A 23,806-nucleotide genomic window follows, 5' to 3' on the forward strand; every position below is an offset into this window, starting at 1 on the left:
ATTTCTATAACATTTCTTCTTCTTTGCAAATATCTTAGGGAGGTGTTCCTTAAAGTTCAGATTGTTTTATCCTCAATATTATCTATCCTGATTCATTCATCTCAACATGACGATAAAAATTTCCCGTGTACCAGGTATTGGAGTCCCAAATGTCATTTATCTGTGATACGCGTCGTAAATCCCTTGTACTCCTAACTGTATCACCTCATGTGCATTTATCATCCACTGCGTATCAGATCTTTCATTCATCTGGATAGGCCGCGTGTTTAGGCCTTGTCTCCACACTTGCTTCTATCAGCAGAAGTGTTATCCTCTTCAGCCGGGCTCTGCTCTTCATTGACAAGTGACTCATCTCTTCGTCTCTTTATTTGACCCACTTCATGTCTCTCTAATCTTTTCTTTGTTTCGTATGCTCGCTGCTTTTTTTGGTGCCAAGGCTTGACTTGCGTATAACCATTTGGCCTGACGTTCCCTATAGCTATACCTCCCATCCAGCCTGTTCGTCTAGGTACTTGTTACTTCTGCGATGCAGGAAACTAATATTTCTGCTAAAAAATTATCGATCCTTCACTGTAGATTGAGGGCGGATTGAAATTTATTTCCTGAAATTGATCACATGGATTTTAAAGAAAATCGTTCTAGGAAACGCTTTGGGCGTTGTTGTTGAGTTGAATATTTCGGAAAGCAAAATTCGTTGAGTTCAACAAAGAGGAAAGCAGAAGCCCTGCGATAAAAGTCTACGGCATAAGAGATAAGAAGAGGACCGCAAAATTAACGGCGCGCAGCTCTTGAAGGTAGACTCTCATTTTGACCCGAGCGCTTAATAAACATGAGATCGACAAGACCTGGCGAGATTATCCTACGTTCATTGATTACTGTTGGTTTTGCTATAAAAATACCCATTGTTCGTGTTATTAGTGCTTGCCGTGTAGCTAAAAATTTGATCGAGATATTTCTTCTTGCTGGACGTTCAACAGAAGTGTACGCTCGCTGGATTATTTGTTTGCAATTATACTCCGTGCTGCCCAAGCCTGAAGTATTTGAGTGTCCCCTCACACTTGATGCCCTGATCCCGCGCAAGTAGCGAGTGAGGGCCGCTATGTCCACTTCAGTTCTCTGCTGCGCGTCACAGAAAAAAATGCACCATATGTCCTCTGCAGTGCAGTTGAGATGAGAAGTTTTGCAACGGATTTAGCTAGCCGACCTGTTTTTATTTAGCCGACCTGATACAACTATGAATATGCCAGCTCTCACGCCCACGCCTGTGCCACTGGAAGGTAAAAATACTTTTGTAGAAGAACAAATTTTCTTTATCTAATATCGAATTATTTGTCACGCCTCTCACCCTCTATTGATCTCCTTGAACAAAAATGGTAGGCTGGCTGTGGGTACGTGGAGGCTTACGTGTCATTTCGCGCCAGTGATGCCACGGCCTGACAAAGGTTGTCTGTAATTTGTTGGCACTGGCACTGAAGAGACGAGGTAGATAGCTACTCACCGGGACGATGTGAAGATATAGAACCGTGCGCGCAACGGTGCGGCGACAACAGGGTGCGCGGCGTATACTTGGTGTCTGACGTGGTACGCTTGGTGCTTTTGATCCCCGACCAGTCACCAGTGTACTTGACCCTGACCAGTGTACTTGGTCCTGACCATTGTACTTGGCCCTGACTTTGTGTACACTGTACACTGCATGTGCACGGTACTTGTCTTGTCGCTACACCAGCGCCCTTCATGCACTTGAGGCACCGCGCTTACCCCATCACAGAGACACTCTTTTCCTGTGCGAGTCCTGAGAGGTTTCCTAGCCGCGACACTGATATATCCTTCCTAGCCGCAGCAGTGATATATCCTTCCTAGCCGCGGCACTGATATATCCTTCCTAGCCGCGGCACTGATATATCCTTCCTAGCCGCGGCACTGATATATCCTTCCTAGCCGCGGCACTGATATATCCTTCCTAGCCGCGGCAGTGATATATCCTTCCTAGCCGCGGCACTGATATATCCTTCCTAGCCGCGGCACTGATATATCCTTCCTAGCCGCGGCACTGATATATCCTTCCTAGCCGCGGCACTGATATATCCTTCCTAGCCGCGGCAGTGATATATCCTTCCTAGTGCTGCACTGATATATCCTTCCTAGCTGCGGCACTGATATATCCTTCCTAGCTGCGGCAGTGATATATCCTTCCTAGCTGCGGCACTGATATATCCTTCCTAGCTGCGGCAGTGATATAGCCTTCCTAGCTGCGGCACTGATATATCCTTCCTAGCTGCGGCAGTGATATAGCCTTCTGAGGGAAAATCGACTCCAGATTTTTAATTTAATCTTAGGGTTTGGGAGACCGCTTTGTGATAACAAAAGGCATCCGTGAAAACTAGAAGCAATAACTTCTAGTTTCACTTCACTTGTAATAATTGCGTTGTCTAAGAGTGGGTGAATGAGTTGGTATCCTTTCACATCACAAAGCTTATTTATTTTATGTGGACCCTAATTTTCAAAACGTTAGTTCATTACTCAATGCTCAACACCAATGTTATCGTGATATTATAATTTATTCGCAGCTTAGCCACTTTTCCGCGGCGTTGTGTTACCACAATCAAAATGATTAATTTGAACTTGCACCATAATTTTGCTGGAAATAATTGTATATTGTTTTAATATAAGCTCGTATTATTTGTTTCAATACGTGGCAACATCTTCACCATCAGTATGACGGTTCTTGTTATATACACACCACAGTATATATAATAATCACTCCCGTTTTGACGCTGCAGACAGCCTCATCCGTCGCGTGCCGCGGACTCCCGGCGCTCAAACAAACACTGTTTGCCCCGCGCTGTGTTTGTTGGCTCAACGTGTGGACGATTTCCTAACCGGCACTTCCTCTTAGCTGCTATTCTATTTATCGATCATAAGTTAAGGAATCATCAGTAAACCTTTCAGGCGGCCCGGATAGTTTGGCAAGAGGGTAGGAATAACATTATCTTCTCCTACTCGTGTGTGGATAACATTGTATCATTCACATTTAAAGCATAACTGAACAATACGGAAGGGAATTCTTGGCATCGCAGTTTTTCCGCTCAGCTATGAATGTATTGTCTAAAACTGACCTATATTGGTCGCATTAACAGGTAAAGAACGAAATAAGGCAGCGGGTACATTAATATTTAAAGCGCAGGTTATTTATAAATAAAGTATTTCTCAAATACCTTATTTTGTTGTGATTTGTCCTCGGAAAAAAACGCAAGCTGATGATTCTTTCACGCTGGAAGCATATAGCGATGGAGGGCAAAGTGAGCAAGTATCATGCCTAATGAGTTCAGCCTGCAGAGGGCATGAATGACCTGCATGAGTGTTCTTTACCTCGTGCATGTGTCGGCATGCCCAGCAGCACCTGCGCCCTCTAAAGGCACAGCTGTTACTACACACTTGTGAGAGCCCGTCGCACGTCATATGCTCAGCGTGGTGATGTGGGCGGGCGGCTTGGTGTCTTTAGGGTCATTGATCCCGAGGATCATGATTTATTATTATGCGTTCCATGTCAATTAAGTTCCGGGCCTTGAAACTGTATGTTCAGAAGCATGGCACACATTATTTATTAATCTTGAATTTCATATGAGCGGTGAGTTCCTATGGCGGTGGCTTTACTCTGAGTCATCAAAGCCGCTGATGTTCTCTTCTCCAACCGCTGGTGCTCTAGGATTCTCTTGCCCAATGGATCTTTAGCCTTGGGTGCTCTAGCATCCGTTGCTCTAGCCTCTGGTGCTCTAGCGCCCATAAACCTTTATGTAGCTCGGCAGTCTCTGATACTTTACAGTTTCCATTAGCTTTTGGTGCTCTACCGTTGTCACAAGCTTCTCACGCACTACAAAAATTTTGAGACATCTGGTGCTTTGCAGTTTCCTGCTGCATTCAATGCTCAACTTATCTTGAGTTTCTCATACTCTATAGCATCTTTGGAATTTGAGGTACTCCAAAGTGTCCTCTAAACTTAAGGTGCTCTACAGTATCCTTGGAACTTGAAATTTGCTAGTGTCCTATAGGAGCGCCTAGTGCTCTACAGTGTCCTAGGAGCGCCTAGTGCTCTACAGTGTCCTATGATCGTCCAGTGCTCTACTGTGTCTTAGGAGCGTCCGCTGCTCTACAGTGTCCTAGCAGCGTCTGCTGCTCTACAGTGTCCTAGGAGCGTCTGGTGCTCTACAGTGTCCTAGGAGCGTCTGGTGCTCTACACTGCCCTCGCAGCTGTTGTTCACTGGCTCTCTCTGACTTGGGAAGTTGACATCGAACTTTTAAGAGCTTCCGCTTGGCTTGTACGGGACGAGTGGCAGAGGCTCGTACGCGTGAGGCTGGCTGAGGCGCGTGTCGGACCTGAGGGTCGTCCTCGGCGTGAAGAAATATTCTTAAAATTTGAACCTTAATGATTCCATAGATTCGCTCTAGAATTCAGGAGCCAAGTTATGCTAGTGCGAAAGATCCCGTAGTTTACCGAGTTCGCCGATGTCCATTTTGACCGAGAGAAAAAGAATCAAATCCTTCTAAGCCATGAGACTGCTAAGAAAATTCATAGGCTTTTTTTCTCCTGAAGTGGAGTCAAGCACTGACTGTGACTGAAGCCCTTAGCCGAGAGGTTTGAAGACTTGCAGCGTCTGCATCGTTTCCTCGAACAACTATAGAAACACCAATACAATTCAATTCTTCTTAATAAGAAGCTCGTGCCGAATAATGCATCTTTTTGACATCGCAAGTCGCTTATCGACCTCAGTTGCAGGTCTCAATGCGCGTTCATTATAGGGTGAATTTCTATTTCATTTCTGCGTGGTATTCATGAGTCGCATTCTGGACGTTCTAAGATAAAAAAATATTTGCAAGCAGCTGCCCATAGTCGTTCATATAGCAGCTCTAACAAGTCCTGTTGTGGCGAGTCTGGTGACAAACCATTGCGATTTTCTCGCAGCACTGACGCAAAATACGGCAATAACCATAACACCGTCTACGAACACCTCATTCTTCCTGTTCCTCTATCTTCGTAATATTTCGCAGTCTTTTGTCTGCAGTGACGTGCCTTTTCAAATTGGAGCATGGGATGTGTAAAAAATTGCTTAGGATTGTATTTTTTTATTGCAATTTGGCCTATTTCTTTATAATGACATGGATTTTTTTTAATGATATTTTTACGCTGGTCAAATAACGGTAGAGCTGGCACCGCCCATATTTGATATTAAATTTTACTCTACATCAAATAATATTAATTACTAATTGCTTTATTTATACAATATTGATTCAATTCGATCAATCTGCAGTTATTGTTTGTTCCATTTCAGTATTGATCCGGGATCATCTTATTTTATTAATTCATTCGACCAATTATGTGTTCACATAATTTTTATTTGTCGGTTATTTTCAATTATTGCAATTTTTTGAACGTTATTTATCGTATTCGGAGATAAAATTTGAAGTTCACTGATTGTATCTAATTTTTGCTCTCAATAAAAGTTCTTGTTAGCAATCAGAGAGAAGCATTTCTCCATGACTAGATTTGATCAGGCAAAGTGTCGACGCGGCTGCACGGAAGGCATTTGTGCTGAGCAAGCGATTCTGTTTTCCATGCTGCTGCCAAAGACGTCTCCTGAAATATGTCTTCATTTTCAATACATTTGCTGCTATTTTTCTCCTTACTATTCCACATTTTATCAGAGCTAGTTATGTTCGTTTACTTTCTGCAAAGTAACTTATGTTTAATCCTTCCGTATCACGTTCATATAACTTGTTCGTCGTACAATCCGCCTTCTTTAATATGCGTTAATCCTACGATATGAAAGTATCTTCTTCCCTGCCTGTCTCGTCCCCCAAGCTATATAAGCGAACAAAGCGACCTCTGTTGTCGCTGCCCACTTTCCCCACGTGCAGCAGCGTATTCTCCCGCTGTGGTCATTAATGCATGATCTAACCCCCTAATTTAATTTGTGTTCTCTTTGATACTATAATAATTGGCACGTTTCTCCCTCGCTCTTGCTTCAGCCTTATTTTTGCTCGAGCATTAATAATTCATTTCGCCTGTAATTAGTTAAGAGCAAACTTTCTTTTTGCGCTATTCAAGGACGCTTTGCTTGCTCATGCGCGCTGTTTGCCAGGTCGTGGCCCGTATGGGGAGGGGGCTCAGCTTGGATGCATGTGGGTGCATCAAAAAGCATCGTTCAGTGACCGCCCGTCGTGGGACAGTTTGCCAGCTCCTGCATCAACATCTCTTCATTTACGCTTCATGAATCCCTCATACGGTCTGAAACGCTTCTCCTGTTTCTCCTCAACATAAAACCTGTGGCCAGCTTTATATCGTCTTTTCCCATCCTTCTTCGCCGCGCTCAATTTATATTTTGACTCGCAATGCAAAATTCACTCGTATATCTATTTACTGTTTACTTTGAATATGAACAAATATTGGACTTAATTTTTCGTTAGAAGTACGGTATTTTCGCGAATATTCCTTCGACGTCCCATCAAGATTTTGTGTGAATTTTTTGAAACTCAACATTTTTCCAGTAGTTAGCGATTGTGCGATTGTTAAAAATATTTCATCGTTTCATTCAGTTAAATTCATCGAGATATTCGCGTTGCATGTCACCCTTAATATTTTTCGCTCTCAATGGACGCTTTATGAAACTCATAAATTCTTCTACAGTCTACCTACTGCATTCTGCAGAGTCCACAATATTCATGGCAGCGAATATGTGCGGTGAAAACAAATATGTTTCTAGGAAACTTGTCTTTTATTATAAAGCTTTAATATTATCTATTATTTCGTATATTTTATATTGCAGAGGTCTAAGGTGTCCAAATTTAGTATTACACTTGGCAGTAAATAGATATACAATTGTAACCCTTCATGAAAAGGGCAAGAGTAATTCAGTCATTGGAGAAAAGAACTCCATATTCGTCGTGAAACTGTATGGAAGGTGATTGAAAAATTCAAAGAAAGTTGCGAAACGTGCAATCGACCTGGTCAGGGAAGGAAACGAAGTGTCCGAACAAAACAATTGGTCAATAACACAAGGGAAAAGTTAAGGAGAAACCCTCGTCGCTCGCAGCTGCAAAATTGGCTGCAGAAGCCGCTATCAATAAGAAATCAATGCGTAGACTCCTCAAAGATGGTCTCAAAATCTCTCCTTACAAGATGCAAACAAGGCATGAATTAACCGACCGTCATGAACAAATGAGAATCGAAAGATGCCAGCACATTCTGAATCTCATTGAGGGTGGCATGCTGCCCAATTTGGTGTTCAGTGACGATAAGAAAATTGATGTTGAACAAAGTATTAGCCGTCAAAATGACAGTTTTGGGGCGGGATAGATCTGTGGTAACCGGAACAGTAACGATGTTCAGGAGTGAAATTGAACTCAGCGATACATTTCGGACATTTTGGAAGCTGAGGTGTTACCTTGGGGCCGGAAACCCTTCAATGGCTTACCATGGAGTTTCCAACAAGACTCTGCTCCATCACAGGGTTCGAACATGGCATGTGGCCCAAAACTGGATTCAATGTCACATCCCAGCGTTTATTGGCAAAAATGAATGGACCTCAAGAAGTCCTGATTTGAATTCTCTCGACTTTTCTGTATAAGCTATTTTAGAGAGTAAGGCCTGCTGAAAACCTCATTATTCTTTGGATAGTTTGAAGTCTAAATTGAAACGAGAATGGGACTTGATCCCTCTAGAAATGCTGCGAGTCTCCTTTGAAACTTTACAGCGTAGATTGGAAGCCGTCATTAGAAATAAGGGCGGTCATCATAGTGAATAAATACGTTTAAGAACGGTTTAGGTAGTTCTTGGCTATTATCTCATAAAATAAAAAAATTTATTCATCTAATTTGTTTCATTGAGATATAAGAAATACATGCGTTGCCATAAAAATGGCCGACCCTGTATATAGTCTGCTCACATTTCCTCTTGTTTATTTTTCATGGTTGCGTAACTGTTTATATTGTTTTTCCTGACTACTTTGTTCAATAATAATTTTTTAACCATGCTTCGAATCATGTCGCTCTACATTTTTGAAATTTCCATTGAGTTTTTTTTTATCAATTTCATCGTTTGATTATTCTCAGATCGTTTCAGCTTTTTCTTGCACCGCGATGTTGACGTGACGTGACTCCGTTTCTGTTCGCCCTGTATAGTGGCGACAGCGGCGAGTGAGTCGTGTCGAGCGGCTTTTTGGGCGCTTTACTGCCGTTCCGAAGTGTGGCCTAAACTCGACCAAAGGCGCACAAAATGTTCCCCCGAAAGGATTACGGCTTTGCCTCAAACTAAACGTTTTTCGCTGCACTATTCTACACCTGCACTCTAGAAAAATACTCGATCTTAAGCTATCGCTCAGTTCCCTTGGTAAAATCCCTTAATTATATTGTCTTTGCAACTTGTCTTGTTGCGACATATTCATTTTTTCTTGTACTATCAACATTGCTTGCAATTGTCTTAAGTTCGGAAAAATTAGTCTCTGTCACTGAGCATACCTAAAACTTCCATAACAATAATTTGTCCTTAAACGGGCATGGCTTGCTTCGTATCTTGTTACTACTTAGTTATTCTGACTTACATTCCTGCGCGAAGAAAATTTTTTCTGAACTATGTCCATCTAACACTTAATTCTTTAAAAAAATATGGGACTTTTCTAATGTTAATTTTCTTCGTAAATGTGTTGTTCGAAAGTTGAACATCGTAAGGCAGACTTTTTTTGCGAAATGGTGTTCATTCCCACGGGAACGCAGCGTTTTGGCTTTCCTGTCAAGAAGTCTAAGTTTATCTTATCTCTGGAGACACGAGCGTTGTGTTCTGTTCAAGACATTCACTGTGTCACTTCTTCATAAACTTTCTCCAGTGCTCCCGTTTTCGCTGGCTCCCGCTATCTCACTATCAATGGGTGCCTTTTGTGCTATAAGTTGTATACTTCAAATACTTGTCTTGGTTATTTGAATGCCGGGAGGTTATGTGTATTGAAGGTTATGCATAGAATTTCTAATTAAGAACACTCGCGGTAATTTTCTTTTATTCTGAAAGATTTAGTTAATTAGATGAAAATTTATTTGCGTGCTTTTAGTTACTTTGATTAAATTTAGTCTTCTCTCTTATTAACCATTTTCGGTGTATTATTTCAATTGAATTCAAACTTATTTCTGATACCCTTTTTTGAATGGCCGAAAATTTTCTCCAAAATTGATCCTAAAAATTCCTGATCCTAAAAATTCCTGATCCTATTTCTCGATGTCAATTTGCTTCGGCTAGAAGTTGTCGTTTTTTAGTCAGGGTGTCTCTAAAATCGGCCGTTTTAATCCTCAGGCGTTCTCATGAACCCTGTCGTCCCCCTCGTCGGGGATCCAATCAAGAGTATTGTCTGGCCCCTTCTGCTCGAGTGCGTCGCCGGCGACTCTCACTAACAAATCCCCAGCCTTCGTTCGCTCTAAACAGGCCATCCTCATCCCGCCCTTTTCGTCGGGATCTTGAACAAAATCAGGGTTTTCTTGACTTCAGACACTGTTCAAAACTGGACCTTTTCGACACTATCTATTGTTGAATACTGGGCTTTTTTTCCCAAATTATCTAGCATTTAACGCACGGAATTCTCGATGTACCAAGACCTTTCTGTATTCTGGTAAATCATGCGACGACTTCGGTCGAACCATTCTGAGAAAATTACCGAATCTTGAATTGGACTAAGATTTTTTTACCCCCGAAATTTAATTCACGAATCCTACTTGCAAGTAAAAAATGATTTTACGTTTTGCGTCTTTCCATAATTTTTTCTTCGAAAAAATCTTAGGTCCTCGTTAATTTATGACATTTTTTCTAATTAAATGATGATTTTTTCTTGAGGCATTTCTCATCCCTACTTCAATTTTCATCTTTTGTTTCTCCGTAACCTTCCTGTATTTTTCCCAGAATTTCATCGATATTCTCGTGCTATTGCTCTCCTAGCAGGATTTCGTGCCCCCACGGAATAGCTCATCCGTTAGGCCGCCCGATGATCACATCTGAAAATTCATTGCTTATTAGGAAACAATCTCTGACCGGCCACGTCGGGCCAGGGTGTGTTGACCTGGCTTGTGTGTTGGAAGTGAGAGGGTGTGAGTTCGTCGTGGAGTGAGTTTTGTCTATCTTGGAATCTCAAGTTTCGAAATAGCCCATGCTTATCCTTACTAAATTCAACTCTCGAATGGGGACCTGAAGCGGTTTTGAGGAGCTTGCCGGTCACCCACACATTTCGCAGTTGTTTATGCTAGCAAATGCACTACAGTGCTCTACAACTACAACTTGTTTTCTAAGTCGTTTAAAGTCTAATTTTAGGGTTAGTATATTTGCACATTCTTGGTCAATATGAACTTTTGAATTGGCTTTCTAGTCTTCAGATAATGAAAACAGGCTTATTATTAGATTTACTTCGTTCGCTTGATTATATATTTCACCATTTAATTTTGCATGTGAGCAAAGATACGAGCTTGCATGTGCTCGCCAGAAGGGACCAAGCGATATGCGTGTTATGAACGACGACCTATCGTCCAATCACGTCCGCGTTAACGATGTCCTAAACTTCACATTGCCTCAGTTAGCTCATCACGGCTTGTCCCGAAACGGCCGCAGCGGCAAACAAACCAAGCGTTGCTGTGAACACGAATACCGTGTGCGTGTATACACAACTGACGCATGTCACCGCCTGCGTATGAAGTGATGACTATCACAGAATGTTGATTGTACGTTTGTTGCTGCGTGCATGGTTGCCCACACACATGATGTTGTGTGAATGTCGTGCGTCGCTATACGTTGGCTAACTCATTATGTCTTGATTAATCACATTTTGTCATTGATCACAACTGAAGACGAACTATATCTTTCCTATAAGCTTTTCAAATGATAAACAATCCACACTTTTATGCTCCTTGTGTTTAATAATAGATTTCATACCAGTCGGCCTGCACTTATCTATAAAATGGAAAGGCATTTGTGCAATGCATTCCAGGGCCAATTTCCTACTGTTTTTGAGAACTTGAGTATTTTTCACTTACAGCTTGCATGTACTGTAGCTTACATGTAAGCGTGTGCTTGCATGTACTGTACGAGTATGCCATATGGGTTGGCAAGAGCTATGTCTCTAGCTCGATCGACAGGATGTGTTTGATTGCTTGAATTGCCCTGCATGATGTTTGGCATAAACTGAGAGTTGGGTTTATGTCCCGAACATTTATTCCGAACAGTTCTAAGCATTTGATCACTGCAGAGACCTCGGAATCGCTGCATGTTTCTAAACGAAAACCATGTATAAACAACGCTCCTTGTTCTTACCCGCCTGAAACTGTTGATAGACAAGTTTTCACGTTACTTCGCTAGTTTATGTGGCTATTTTGATTTTAATCCCTTTCTAGTATTTGATCGTGCTATTGATTATGCTCGTATTCTTGGCGTTTTTGACTGGTGATGGCGCTGGTCTCTCAAAAGTTTTCAATGCAAATATGGTGAATTTATTTGGCTTTTTATTTGAAGTACAATTCTTGATCAGTAAAATTATTAGTTACATTGTTCATTATTTACGAGCATTACTTGCAATATTTATATACCAAACCTGGAGTGTTTATACTCAGTTTATCTTTAAATTTATAGTGTATTTTAGTATTTGTAAACGTATAGCCCACTTACTTATTCACAATTTTTGCTCTTTATTTATAGAGTAAGTACAGTCCGTGTTGTGATGCCCACAAAGCAGATTCGTGATGCTGCGTCTGAGCGCGATTCATATTCAACACTAACNTTCTATGCGAGACTGCTGATGACCGTGGCTCTCTTTGGTCGAAATGTTGTTGAATCCAGCAACTCAACTTTACAATGCTGCTAAGATCAAAGAGTCACGTATAAATTAGTTGTTATTGTGACAATCGTAAGCCCTCAACAGATCGTACTCTTGTCAGAATCTATTTTCTTGCCGTTTCTCCGTGAATCTTCTAACAATAATTCAAAATATCTAGCGCACCTGAAATTCTATGCATGATGTGAGCAATACCATATTTTTTATGTAACATATTACACACTTCTAAACAAAACACTCTTCTAAACTAAACATTTCTAAAAACAATTTTAAAGCGTTAGCTTTGACGAGTTGGAAATTTCAATTTCATAGGTACGCCGAAAAGATTTCAAGTCGAACTAACACTCGTTTATTCGACGACTGCACTCAGCTGAGGTCGCCAAATTCCTTCCTTGCCACTACATGATCGCTAAAAATCCGAGCAAAAACTTAGCAAAAGCTAAGCGACGTGCCAGGGTCCCGGGGAGCTGCTAACAAGGTTTGGGTCGATGGACGGCCGCTGTCGCAAGCCTGACTTGTGGACTTGACGATGACCGCGATGGCCGCCTTTGAGCCGTGACAATACATTGAAAATATTTCCGAACTAACGCGCGTGAAATGAAAAATATTAAGCGCTGCCATTAATATCTTCGTAAAACTTTATGGGTTATCTGTACAGTTGCTTAAAAATGGTCATCTGTTTCAGGTGACGTATTGGCATAAGAGATGGTTTACTAATTGCATGACAGAGGTAAATAATGTAAATAATGTTGATACCCCGACTGTTTGTTGCGATTTACGGTCTAGTCCAGTAAGTAATGTTCATGCTCTGCAATGTTTGTTGCGATTTACGGTCTAGTCCAGTTAGTAATGTTCACGCACTGCAATGTTTGTCGCGATTTACGGTCTAGTTCAGTAAGTAATATTCATGTTCTGCAATGTTTGTTGCGATTTATGGTCTAGTCCAGTAAGTAATGTTCATGCTCTGCAATGTTTGTTGCGATTTATGGTCTAGTCCACTATGTAATGCTCGTATTCATTTAATTTTTTTTCTTTGCCTGGCGTGCTGCACTGTAGCGACAGCCGTGTTGTACTAGGTAGCGTCAGCTCTTCTGTACCGTATCATGCTCTGCAATGTTTGTTGCGATTTACGGTCTAGTCCAGTAAGTAATGTTCATGCTCTGCAATGTTTGTTGCGATTTACGGTCTAGTCCAGTTAGTAATGTTCACGGCCTGCAATGTTTGTCGCGATTTATGGTCTAGTCCAGTAAGTAATGTTCCTGCTCTGCAATGTTTGTTGCGATTTATGGTTTAGTCCAGTAAGTAATGTTCATGCTCTGCAATGTCTGTTGCGATTTACGGTCTAGTCCAGTAAGTAATGTTCATGCTCTGCAATGTTTGTTGCGATTTATTGTCTAGTCCACTAAGTTATGCTCGTATTCATTTAATTTTTTTTCTTTGCCTGGCGTGCTGCACTGTAGCGACAGCCGTGTTGTACTAGGTAGCGTCAGCTCTTCTGTACCGTAGAGTCAATCGTGCTGTATTGTGGCGTGCTGCCATACCGTAATCCCATGCTTTGTGTCCGCGTCAGCCGTGCTGACACTGACACTGTCATCCTCAGCACTGCGGCCGGAGTCTTGTTGTCGCGGGCTTCTCGACCCCAATCTCTGCAACGTTTATTGCCAATTTTGCCCTCAATTTAGCCTTGTGTTTGCAAACAGGCGGTCGGTGGGACGGTGCAGGTCTACCTGCCACCTCTCCCACTCCATGACCTGCTATACTTCTTGCCCCTCGATATCTCAACTCTTACAAGGGATTTATGTCTCTCGGAAAAACGGCTATTTGTCCGAGCACAACCGCAATTTTTATTACAGTTGACCTTAAATTTCCCAATAGCTTCGCACAATGTTTCAACTTTCGCTCCCCTTAACTCTGGCAGTGAACGAATTTACCTGATCAAATTTTTTATTATTATCAGCATTTAAAAGAGCTCGACAATTTAATTTTATACTTCAATATAATTTTTATCAAGCTAAAAATCTAGTCTGGTTCCACCAACTCGTTTTCTCTGATAAGAGGAAAGCGCAAAATCTACGGATATTACTTGTTCAAAGTTTACTATCTCACTTAGCTGCGCTTCCCCTAGTTGAGTGATAGAATAACGCAGCCGTCGCTTCCATGGTGAATTATTTCCGAAAGCGTGAAATATGCGTAATATTATTCGCCTTTTAATATTTACTTCGATATTATCCATGAACTATTTTCTGATAATTTTAGTTGCTCACACATTATTTGAATGAAACTTGACGAATGTTTTTGTTTTACTCGGCAGGATGCTGCAGCGGTTTACGCATAACTAAAATCAACGTCCCCGCTCGCGTGGCGGTGGGAGACTCTGCCGTCCTGGAGTGCGAGTGGGTGTCGCCCAACAATAAGGATGTTTATTCCCTCAAGTGGTACTTTGGACTCGAGGAATTCTACAGGTGGACCCCAGCTGAAAAAAATCCCGTGCAGGTGAGGAAATGATGTTGGCAAGCTCTATTTAAAAAACAGTTGAAAATATTTGATAGCATGTCTGAGTGATAATGATAGGTATTAATGACACTCGAGCATTTGTTACAGTTAAAGTTAAGTTACAGTTAAAGTTAAAGTCGATACAGTTAAAATTAAAATGGAACGCAATATGTGTAAAGTACAATTCAAATAAGATAATATTAATAGTTCACGATTGTCTTATTCTTTAGCAAAAATATAAATACATATTTATTAATGTAAGAAATGGTAATAAAGTAAAACTGTTGCTTGCTTGCTTGCTTGTATCTTCTGTCGATGTTACGTCCGCTTCGTCTCAATAAGCACACATCCCAATTGAAAACAGTCACAATGTTATTGAACGAGTTTACCACTACAGCAATATTTTCAAATTTTAAATTATAATTTGATGATTATACAATTAATGATCAAATTATGCGAGCAGGTGTTCAGAGTGAACGCTTTCGACGTGTCCGAGGCGGAGTCGTCCAAAGGTACCGTCGTGATCCGCAACTTGTCGCGCAAGGCGTCGGGTGTGATGCGCTGCGAGATCTCCGAGGAGGCGCCGTCCTTCCACACCGACGCAAAGACTGCAAGACTCGAGGTGGTCGGTGAGTACGGCGATCTATTGGGCTGTCTTATTTCTATCTCATCTACTCTGTAGTGTCCTTAATTCCTGCCGTATTTCCATCTCATCTACTCTGTAGTGTCCTTCATTCCGGCCGTATTTCCATCTCATCTACTCTAGTGTCCTTCATTCCGGCCGTATTTCCATCTCATGTACTCTGTCCTGTCATTCATTCCTGCCGTATTTCCACCTGCCGTATTTCCATCTCATCTACTCTGTAGAATCCTTCATTCCTGCCGTATTTCCATCGCATCTACTCTGTAGAATTCCTGCCGTATTTCCATCTCATCTACTCTGTAGTGTCCTTAATTCCTGCCGTATTTCCATGTCGTCTACTCCAGTGTCCTTCATTCCCGCCGTATTTCTATCTCATCTACTCTGTAGAATCCCTGCCGTATTTCCATCTCCTCTACTCTGGAGTGTCCTTAATTCCTGCCGTATTTCCATGTCGTCTACTCTAGTGTCCTTCATTCCTGCCGTATTTCCATCTTATCTACTCTGTAGAATCCCTGCCGTATTTCCATCTCATCTACTCTGTAGTGTCCTTAATTCCTGCCGTATTTCCATGTCGTCTACTCTAGTGTCCTTCATTCCCGCCGTATTTCGATCTCACCCAATTCATACTGCCTTACTCTCATTATATTATCAGAATATCAAGACCGCTTATTATGAAATGGGAATATTATTATGCTAACTACAATAATTGAACTTATTATACCACCTAAGACGTTGGTAGAATCTTACATGCGAACTTATAAACGAACTCATCAGACCTGCCGGACTCGCCGCCGCTGCTGTCGCCGCTGCAGGCCGTGTACGAGCTTCATCAGCAGGTGCAGCTCAACTGCTCTTCTGTTAACGCCTACCCGCCTCCTACGCTCGTCTTCTTCATCAATAGCGAACCTGTACGTATTCTTTGCTCACTTTAAAGCGATAGACTTTTAGAAACTTTTATTATCCTGCATTATCCTTATATATTTAGAAACTTTTATTATCCTGGATTATCCTTCTATATTTAGAAACTTTTATTATCCTGGATTATCCTTATATATTTAGAAACTTTTATTATCCTGGATTATCCTTCTATATTTAGAAACTTCCATTATCTTAGATTATCCTAGCATCCTCAGATTAATTTTATGAACTACTACAATCCTTTATGAAAGTCTTGATTATACGGGTCTTGGGGTCAAATAAAATTAAACAAGTTTTAAGGTTTAATACTATTAAATTCTGGAGGAATTGTTTCAACAAACTGCTTCAATCCTTTAGACTGCAATCCTGAACGATTTCGAGGAAATGGGTTTGATACTCGTATTATTTTTGTACAATTATAAGCGTTATTAGTTTTCTTGAATAAATTAAGTTAAGTCAGTGGAGGTGTCAATATTAAAGAGCATCGTACGGCAGGCAATTCAGCTTCAGAGCTAAATCAGTCACTTGAAGAATTAAGTTCCTCTTTGAAAATTTTGATAGTTTCTGAAACACAAACGTGCAATGTTCATCAACAGTTTGACACAGAATGGCTTGGATGCGTCTTAGGACATGTGATCTTAACCCAACATGGGTGGCTTCACAGGATTAATAACGTTCCACACCCTGTTGTGGCGCAGGTTAACCCGACATGGGTGGCACAGAAATAACGTTGCACCCTCTGTTGTGGTTCAGGTTAACCCGACATGGGTGGCACAGAAATAATGTTGCACCCTCTGCTATGGTTCAGGTTAACCCGACATGGGTGGCACAGAAATAATGTTGCACCCTCTGTTGTGGTTCAGGTTAACCCGACATGGGTGGGTCGCAACGAGAGCTTCAGGTCGCGCGTGCTGGACGGGCTGCCACTGTACACAAGCACGCGGCAGCTGCAGTTCCGTCTCCTGCCACGGCTCCTCAACAACGACGGGCGTCTGCTTGTCAAGTGCACCGCAGAAATCGCCGGCATCTACTGGGAGACAAATGAAGTCGAGCTTCCCATTGATCAACCCCAGCGGGCCAGCATCATGGAGGGACGATCGTCTGCTGGTAAGTTTTGCACTAATCATCGCGTAGATTATTCTTGTATTGATTAATTTGTCACAAATAAGCTTGATTCATCATGCGCAATATTGTTGGATTAGCTTTTTTATGATTTTAATTAGGGTGTATATTCTCTCGACTTTCTAAGGTTTCAATTTGGTTTTATTTAGAATGATTAACGAAGTGTCTATTTTTTTCCTCTTAAATTGAACCATCTTTCTTATCAGTTCATAAAGATATCGCTATATTTTAAACAATAAAGATTTAAAAGGAAAAAAGAAAATAATTCCACAAAAATCAATCGTATGTTTCAAGGAAATACTTTGGAATCCATGTCTATCGTTAGTTCAAATATTCCAGAAAACAGATACAATAAGTAGTCGAAATCCAAAAACGCCGAAGAAAAAATGAAAATTCATAAAAAACGGACAAAAAAGGCAATATCTATCGATTCACAATTTTGAATGGTTAGGAACTAAATGCTTCACTCAACTACGTCTCTATTTAAAGAAATTAAAGGATTCTAAAATACGCAAATCGGAAGTACCGGAAGTGGAAGCTAAAATCTTAAAGTCGTTATCGGACGCTGGAACATTACACCGCTGGCGTGAGTGCGCACCGCTGAATGACAGGACGTAATAGTGAATTTTCTTTTACATTTTTAATGTATTTGCGATGCAAGCAATTGAATAACCTCTTTTAATCTAATTGCCAAAATATCAGGGTTTCAGTGGAAATTTCTGTGATCACTTCGAACATTTTTCTCTCTTTACAGGTTACCAGTGTTGCTCGCACTGCGTTGCTACTTCTCTGCCGTTGTTGCTGCTACTACGAATGTTTCGTTTGCTACATTAAGACATTACTGATGTTATAATTGCTACCTTGAGGTGTCGCGATCACTGCCACCCTTACAGTCAAACATCACAACTGCTACTCAACTGTAAGGCAAGGCAAAGACCTTGAGAAATGGTTCTTCGGTCTTTTGAAAATGTTTACAGGGAATTCTCTTCGGTATTTCTGGGTGTTTATGTTAGAATTTTTTGTGTGCCCCTTACTGCTGTACCAAAGAAAACTTGCTACTCTTATTTAAACAAAGAAAATCAGCAGTATAGTGCTGAGAGCTTTCGTCTTTAATGTGGCAACAGGTCGTCATTTTCCTGTACTCCGCGGTCATCAGAGTTTATAATTTCGTTTCATTTTCTCCTTATTTTAGCCTAAAGTATATAATTTATATATTCCTTAGAGGTTGGAAGCTGAGTCTGGCTCTTCTCCGATGGATTATGATCTCTTAATGTACGTACCTCTCATTTTTGTAGTTTCAAAATTCCCATTTTTTTCATTATTCAATTGTTGACGTTTGCTTTCCCACATGATTGGTACCTTCGACAGAGCTTCTGAGTAAAGCTGTATAACTATAATACAATGCAAGTGCATTTCTATTCAGTATCGTGAAGTTTCGTATGAAAGGCTCCAAGATGCTGCATACCTCAAACGCGTGACATTTATGCTCCAAATCAGTAAACGCAAGTTTCCCCTGTGACGCTTAACAATAACATCTGATATTTATCAACTAGTGGGGGCTTTTTCTGATGATGCGTCTGTTTATGAAAGCGATTATTGTCATTGTGAATAAACATTGTTGTTGGTAATTGTTGTCATTGGTTATTGTTAGGCAGTGTTTCAAATAACGCTATTGCATTATGCAATGACATAAAAATGAATCAGATGCCTCAGTTAGATTTTTGATCTGCATTTCGAATTATATGATTGCTTGTAAGAAGTCATCTTTTTGAGATAAAACGTTTGTTATTCAACATTATCATTCCAGATACAGGCGTCGCAACCGTTCATATTATACCGAATCCTAAACCAAATTTTGAACCTAAGCGATAGCCCCAGAGGCTATCATAATGCGCTCTAAAACATGTTCAAGGAAGCTAAAAATTGTTTTAAATTGTAGCTAGTGTCGGTGTTGGTAGATAATTAAGAATACCTCTACCTCGCTTCAAATCCTCCTTGGTTATAGGCTTAATGTCTGCCTCTAGGCGCATCCAATTTTGTATCTGTGAAGCCTACCTGTTGTTAGGTAACAGTTGCTCTGAGCTGTTCTATCGGTGCCTATCGTTTCATTTCTGACGATCAGGTTCCTCAATTTCACGATTGACTTTTTTTGCGTAGAAACTGTTTACATGATTTTTTCCAACATTGACTTTTTTGTAAATTGTCTCGATTTTTTTTTCACTGTTGATTAATTGTCGCAGTCCGTTCTCCGTTTATGCGTACTTCAGGCGGGTGACATCGGTACTTAATTTTGTAAATGAGAAAACGAAGGTCGAAGTTTGTTGCTGTTGATAAGAATGTTAAAATGACGAGTTGGTTTTCGATTTTTGCGCTGGGTCTTTTGACTTGTAACTAGTCATTATTTTCCTTGCTGTTTGCTTTCTCTCTGTAGATAATCCCAAATGTTCTGATAATTCCCTGCTATACCACTCTGTTGTAAATAAGTTAAGTTTAATTGTTTTGCAAAGCTGGCTGCTTGTGAACTACAGTAAGCAATGCAATGACGAAATATAACGAAATGTCAATATTATTTTGCGTAGAGTTCATGTTTATCACATTTTCGTACCAGTGTCCACTCATCGAGAATGATGATAACTACGAAGCTCTACATATGCTTTATGCTACAACATGACTCACTTTTGTTGTGTAGAAATTTCGCTTTTGAATTCTAAAAAACGGGCCACATTATGTAGAACATAGCACGGTAACCCTGTTGAGGTTTTTTCTTTCGAAGAAAATGCTGGGTGGTCTATTGTTTGTTTTGTCTTGTGAGTTGCGATGTTGTGTCTCATGTGACATAAGAACAGAGCTAGTGCGTTGCTCACACGCTGAGGTTTGGATGCTTTTATCCAATCTGCTCGTCCCGGGGGCGCCGTAAAGATGTTAGCGGAGCTGCCGTCGCTGCTGCTGCTGCTTGCGCCGCGTGGATGTCATGTGCTGTACGCCTGAGGGTAACCAGGGATTGATGCTAATTGTTTGGTCCACTTTACTCGATTGATTTGAGTAACTCATTTATTTACTGAGTATTGTACGTTTGTTGATGGTGTCTAAAGCCTGAAAATTCACTTTTCAATGTAAATTAGCAATGCTGCAAACAGTTTGCTTTTTATAGCACAACCCAAGAGCATGTGGCAGGAAAGTCGCAATTGTTCGGTTCAGTGTATTTTCTCGCGTTAATTACATTAATTTGAGGTAATTTACGTGCTCTTCACATTGACTAGAAGTCGGATATTGGATTCGTTAATCTTCCATACGTTTACAAATTCTAATCCATCCTTTCGCTCACTTTGCACTTGCTGTAATTTGACAAATAAAAAACGCACTAAAGGCCTGGCATTCCTCTTAATTCCGACGAATTTTGCTAAGTAGAGGAAATAACCCACATTATTATGAATATTTTTGTTCTGTTCCTGAGCTTTGGATGGACACCAAATAGTTACGTAAACTACGCGATTCTGTGTGTCGTGCGTACATGTGAATATTACCGCAGTGTATAGCTTATTCATCGCTCACCTATCTCACATAGACTGCACCTGTAGATAACTTATATATAGGCTCTAAGATAAGGAAGACTGTGGAGCAGGGTGTGGCAGTGCGGTCAAACTGTGTTGAATATGCCGATACTAGCATATATTCCGGTACAGGTTATTGATCTTCGTGTAGGCATGCGTATTATTTCAACGCTAATGCCTGCTTTAATTCAGTCCAATATTTGATTTGAAAATTCCGTTAACCCTAAGTGGTTGGAGTACGTAATATGGTTATTGGCTTCCCAATTAAGTGAATCTGTTCAAAACAAAACGAAGCCAGATCAGAAGTTGTTCGTGGTTTACCGAAATTGTCCAGTCAATTCTTCCGAAGCTATTATGTGAACCCGAGGCATCTAACCGGATAATTATTTAATGTCGGGACTAACGATTGTTCCAATCCAATTTCATATTCTTTCTGTTTTCTCACTGCATTCCTCTCCTTGAGTGTAAGGACGGATACAATTCACATTCTTGGCTTCTGTTGGAGATTTATAATTGACTTGCAAGCCATGCAGATATTGTGTGAAATAAGGATGTGCATTTGCTCAAATAGCTCCTGGAAGGTTTTCTTCTTGCGGACATAACCAAAACATTTCAGTCAATTCATTACAAAATCATTCGGTGCAGTTGCTCTGTAGTCAAGAAATTGAACCTTTTTATTGTTATTATTTTGCAAATTATTTTGGCCGAATTATGACCGGTTTTTCTTACAACTTTAATTTCGTTAATAGCGAATAATATTGGCGGGAAGTGGAGTTAACTATATTTTTGAGAAAACAGAAACGTGTAAATTTTGAACTTCGTGAAACGTGAAATTTTGAACATGTAAATTTACCCAACTTCGATTGAATTATAATCGGCTAAATTCAGTTCAGCATGGAAAAAAGTTGCAGCTTATTGTACGGTATATTTCCTCAATGCAGCTTCATCAACCTCCCATGAACGTGGTACCCAACTTTATTTTAAAAATACTCATTGAATCAATAAACCAAGCTAATAAAGTAAAACTTTGACAGTAGATGCAAACATTGATCACACACTCCTCGAGTGAATATTGTTCTATTTTATCACAAATTCAAAAGAAACTGCTAGTACATTCAAACTGATGAAAATATGACATTTTGTGAGCTAGCCTATGATTTAACATCTTTGATAGCGCAAAATTGAATCCTAGCTTTCCTCCTCCAAGTGCCATTGTTGTGCTCTATGTTATTTTTTTGTTGCGTAACAGAATGTGCTACATCTGTGTCCATGCTGCACATATCGTAAGATCTTCATTCTCGAATGTAATATGAATATTTGGTGACGTAACCAATGTTACTCGTTTCGCTTGTTGTACACAATTATTACAGAACAGACGTCGCTATCTATCGATGTAGAAATTCGGACTGATGATTTCCATAATGTTACCACGCCCCACGATTTATAATGAACACAATTCATGAAAATTTGATTTAATTGTTATTATAATCATCGGTTTTGTGGAGGCAATGATAGACGCAACAGTTGATTCAGTTTTGTTTTATGCAAGGATAAAATTAAGTACACTTATGAACGGACCTGATATTCGATCATGTATATGCTTTCTTCTATGTTACTCCGCCTCTTTTTCCTCATAATACTTAGAAATTTGTAAACCGACATTTGTTTTGAGTTCATTTCTATTTTGTCTACTTACATTTTGCTATTCCATTATGAATACACTCGTAAGGCAGCAAAGGTGAATATTTACTTACGATATATTATTCAAGATAATGTACGTTTCATCATTCATTTGGTGTGCTGGACAGGATTTAGTTAGTTTTGTACAGGTTAAAATAAGGTTCATGCTATGTAGATCCCACAAAGACATGTGAATATGTATGTAAAAAAGAAATCATAGTGAAATATAATATCGACGTAGCTACATTATCCTCGTTTCGTTTTACAATCCCATCTTTACACTTTCGGTTACTCTCTTCGGACGAATAGATCGCGCAGCAAACATTACATCGATATTTAAAGATGCATGCCAGAAAATCCTATCTCTAGTCGCTGTCATCTAAACGGTAAAATCTAGTAACAAATTTTGCGTATTCTGACTCCATACGCTCATTGAATGGTTTCCTCATACGTTCATTTGCGATCGGATATAAGTCAGCCTATATACTTTTGAAAGTTGATCGATTGATTAAATCTCGTATATATACCATGTTGCAGAGACTCGAATTGGACGTTACCTAGCATGGGGGCTGCTATAAATTTTCCATGGTAGCTACGAATAGTCCCCATGTCGGTGATGGGGCGTTGGAAGAGCTTCACGTCAGCAACGGCAATCTGCAAAATAACAGAGGGAGTTAAATTTTTTCGACCATCAGTAATAATAATCATGAAAATTTGTGAGGTTCTTCTGTAAGTAATGAACGTTATGAAGGTTTTTCACAGTCACGGAAATTTTTACAGTTTGCACGGAAAATGTCGTTTAGACTCTAGCTAGCAATGTCCAGTTGACATTGTAATTTCAGCTTTGAAAAGTGGAACCAAGCTGTAAAGGATTATTCTTAGAAATTTTCCGATGAGACTACGGACTGATGGCTGATCAAAAGTCAGTACACCTCCAGGTGATAGTCTGCACAATAGTTATAAACGGGGCTGTAGCAATCGCTTTGCTCTTCGCGGTTGCCCGTTTCCGTCGATGAAGCGGATTGAGGGAACTTGCAACTTGCAGCGACAAGTTGCAGAGTTAAGGTCAGCCGTGGCGCGTGGGGCTACAAGTTCGGGAGGCGCGATGCACCAACTCTGCCGTGACATCTGAATTTATCTAGCTAATCTCAGAGAAGCCTCTGAATATTTACGAGCCGAATAAAGTTGGAATTTCCCTGTGAAATATGGTCCGGCAAATCACGCTAAGTGACTTGTCTTCCAAATCGATCAGTTATACAGAGCTACGGCGCGGGCTGCCTGTTCACTCATGTGGAATATCAGCCGTTGTTAGCAACTTTAGTCGTAGACGTTCTAACGATGAGCATCGGAAAGAGTTGTAATGACAGTAGCAATGTATTGTTGTCCCTCCGACTCTCGCTGACGCGACTGCAGAGACAGAGGATTGGGCGCTGGTTTGCTATCACAGACGGTCAACGGGAATAAAACATTCATGTTTTGGCTGTGGTAACATGATAAAGTAATTTTCATGGATATGTTGTGGAACTACTGAATTTCACGCTTACACTCTG

The 23,806-nt window shown here is 40.5% G+C and overlaps 1 protein-coding gene across 1 annotated transcript; it reads left to right on the forward strand.

Annotated features, from left to right (window-relative positions):
• The first annotated feature begins 1,234 nt into the window (after window positions 1-1,234).
• LOC108664337 lies at window positions 1,235-22,502 on the forward strand. The gene is made up of 6 exons (XM_018150913.2): window positions 1,235-1,277; window positions 14,161-14,342; window positions 14,806-14,971; window positions 15,760-15,893; window positions 16,767-17,010; window positions 17,780-22,502. The coding sequence occupies exons 1-6, from the start codon at window positions 1,235-1,237 to the stop codon at window positions 17,857-17,859; spliced, it is 849 nt and encodes a 282-aa protein (XP_018006402.1). The 3' UTR covers window positions 17,860-22,502.
• The last annotated feature ends 1,304 nt before the right edge of the window (window positions 22,503-23,806 follow it).

The sequence above is a fragment of the Hyalella azteca genome, unplaced genomic scaffold (assembly GCF_000764305.2).
Source record: "Hyalella azteca isolate HAZT.00-mixed unplaced genomic scaffold, Hazt_2.0.2 contig8291, whole genome shotgun sequence".
Lineage (NCBI taxonomy): Eukaryota > Metazoa > Arthropoda > Malacostraca > Amphipoda > Hyalellidae > Hyalella > Hyalella azteca.

Excerpts from the sequence above, each read along its gene's own strand:
- LOC108664337 (XM_018150913.2), top strand. The coding sequence starts at position 1,235 with ATGAATATGCCAGCTCTCACGCCCACGCCTGTGCCACTGGAAG. Across the intron at positions 1,278-14,160 it reads CACGCCTGTGCCACTGGAAG|GATGCTGCAGCGGTTTACGC; the intron begins GTAAAAATACTT and ends TTTACTCGGCAG. Across the intron at positions 14,343-14,805 it reads CTGAAAAAAATCCCGTGCAG|GTGTTCAGAGTGAACGCTTT; the intron begins GTGAGGAAATGA and ends TTATGCGAGCAG.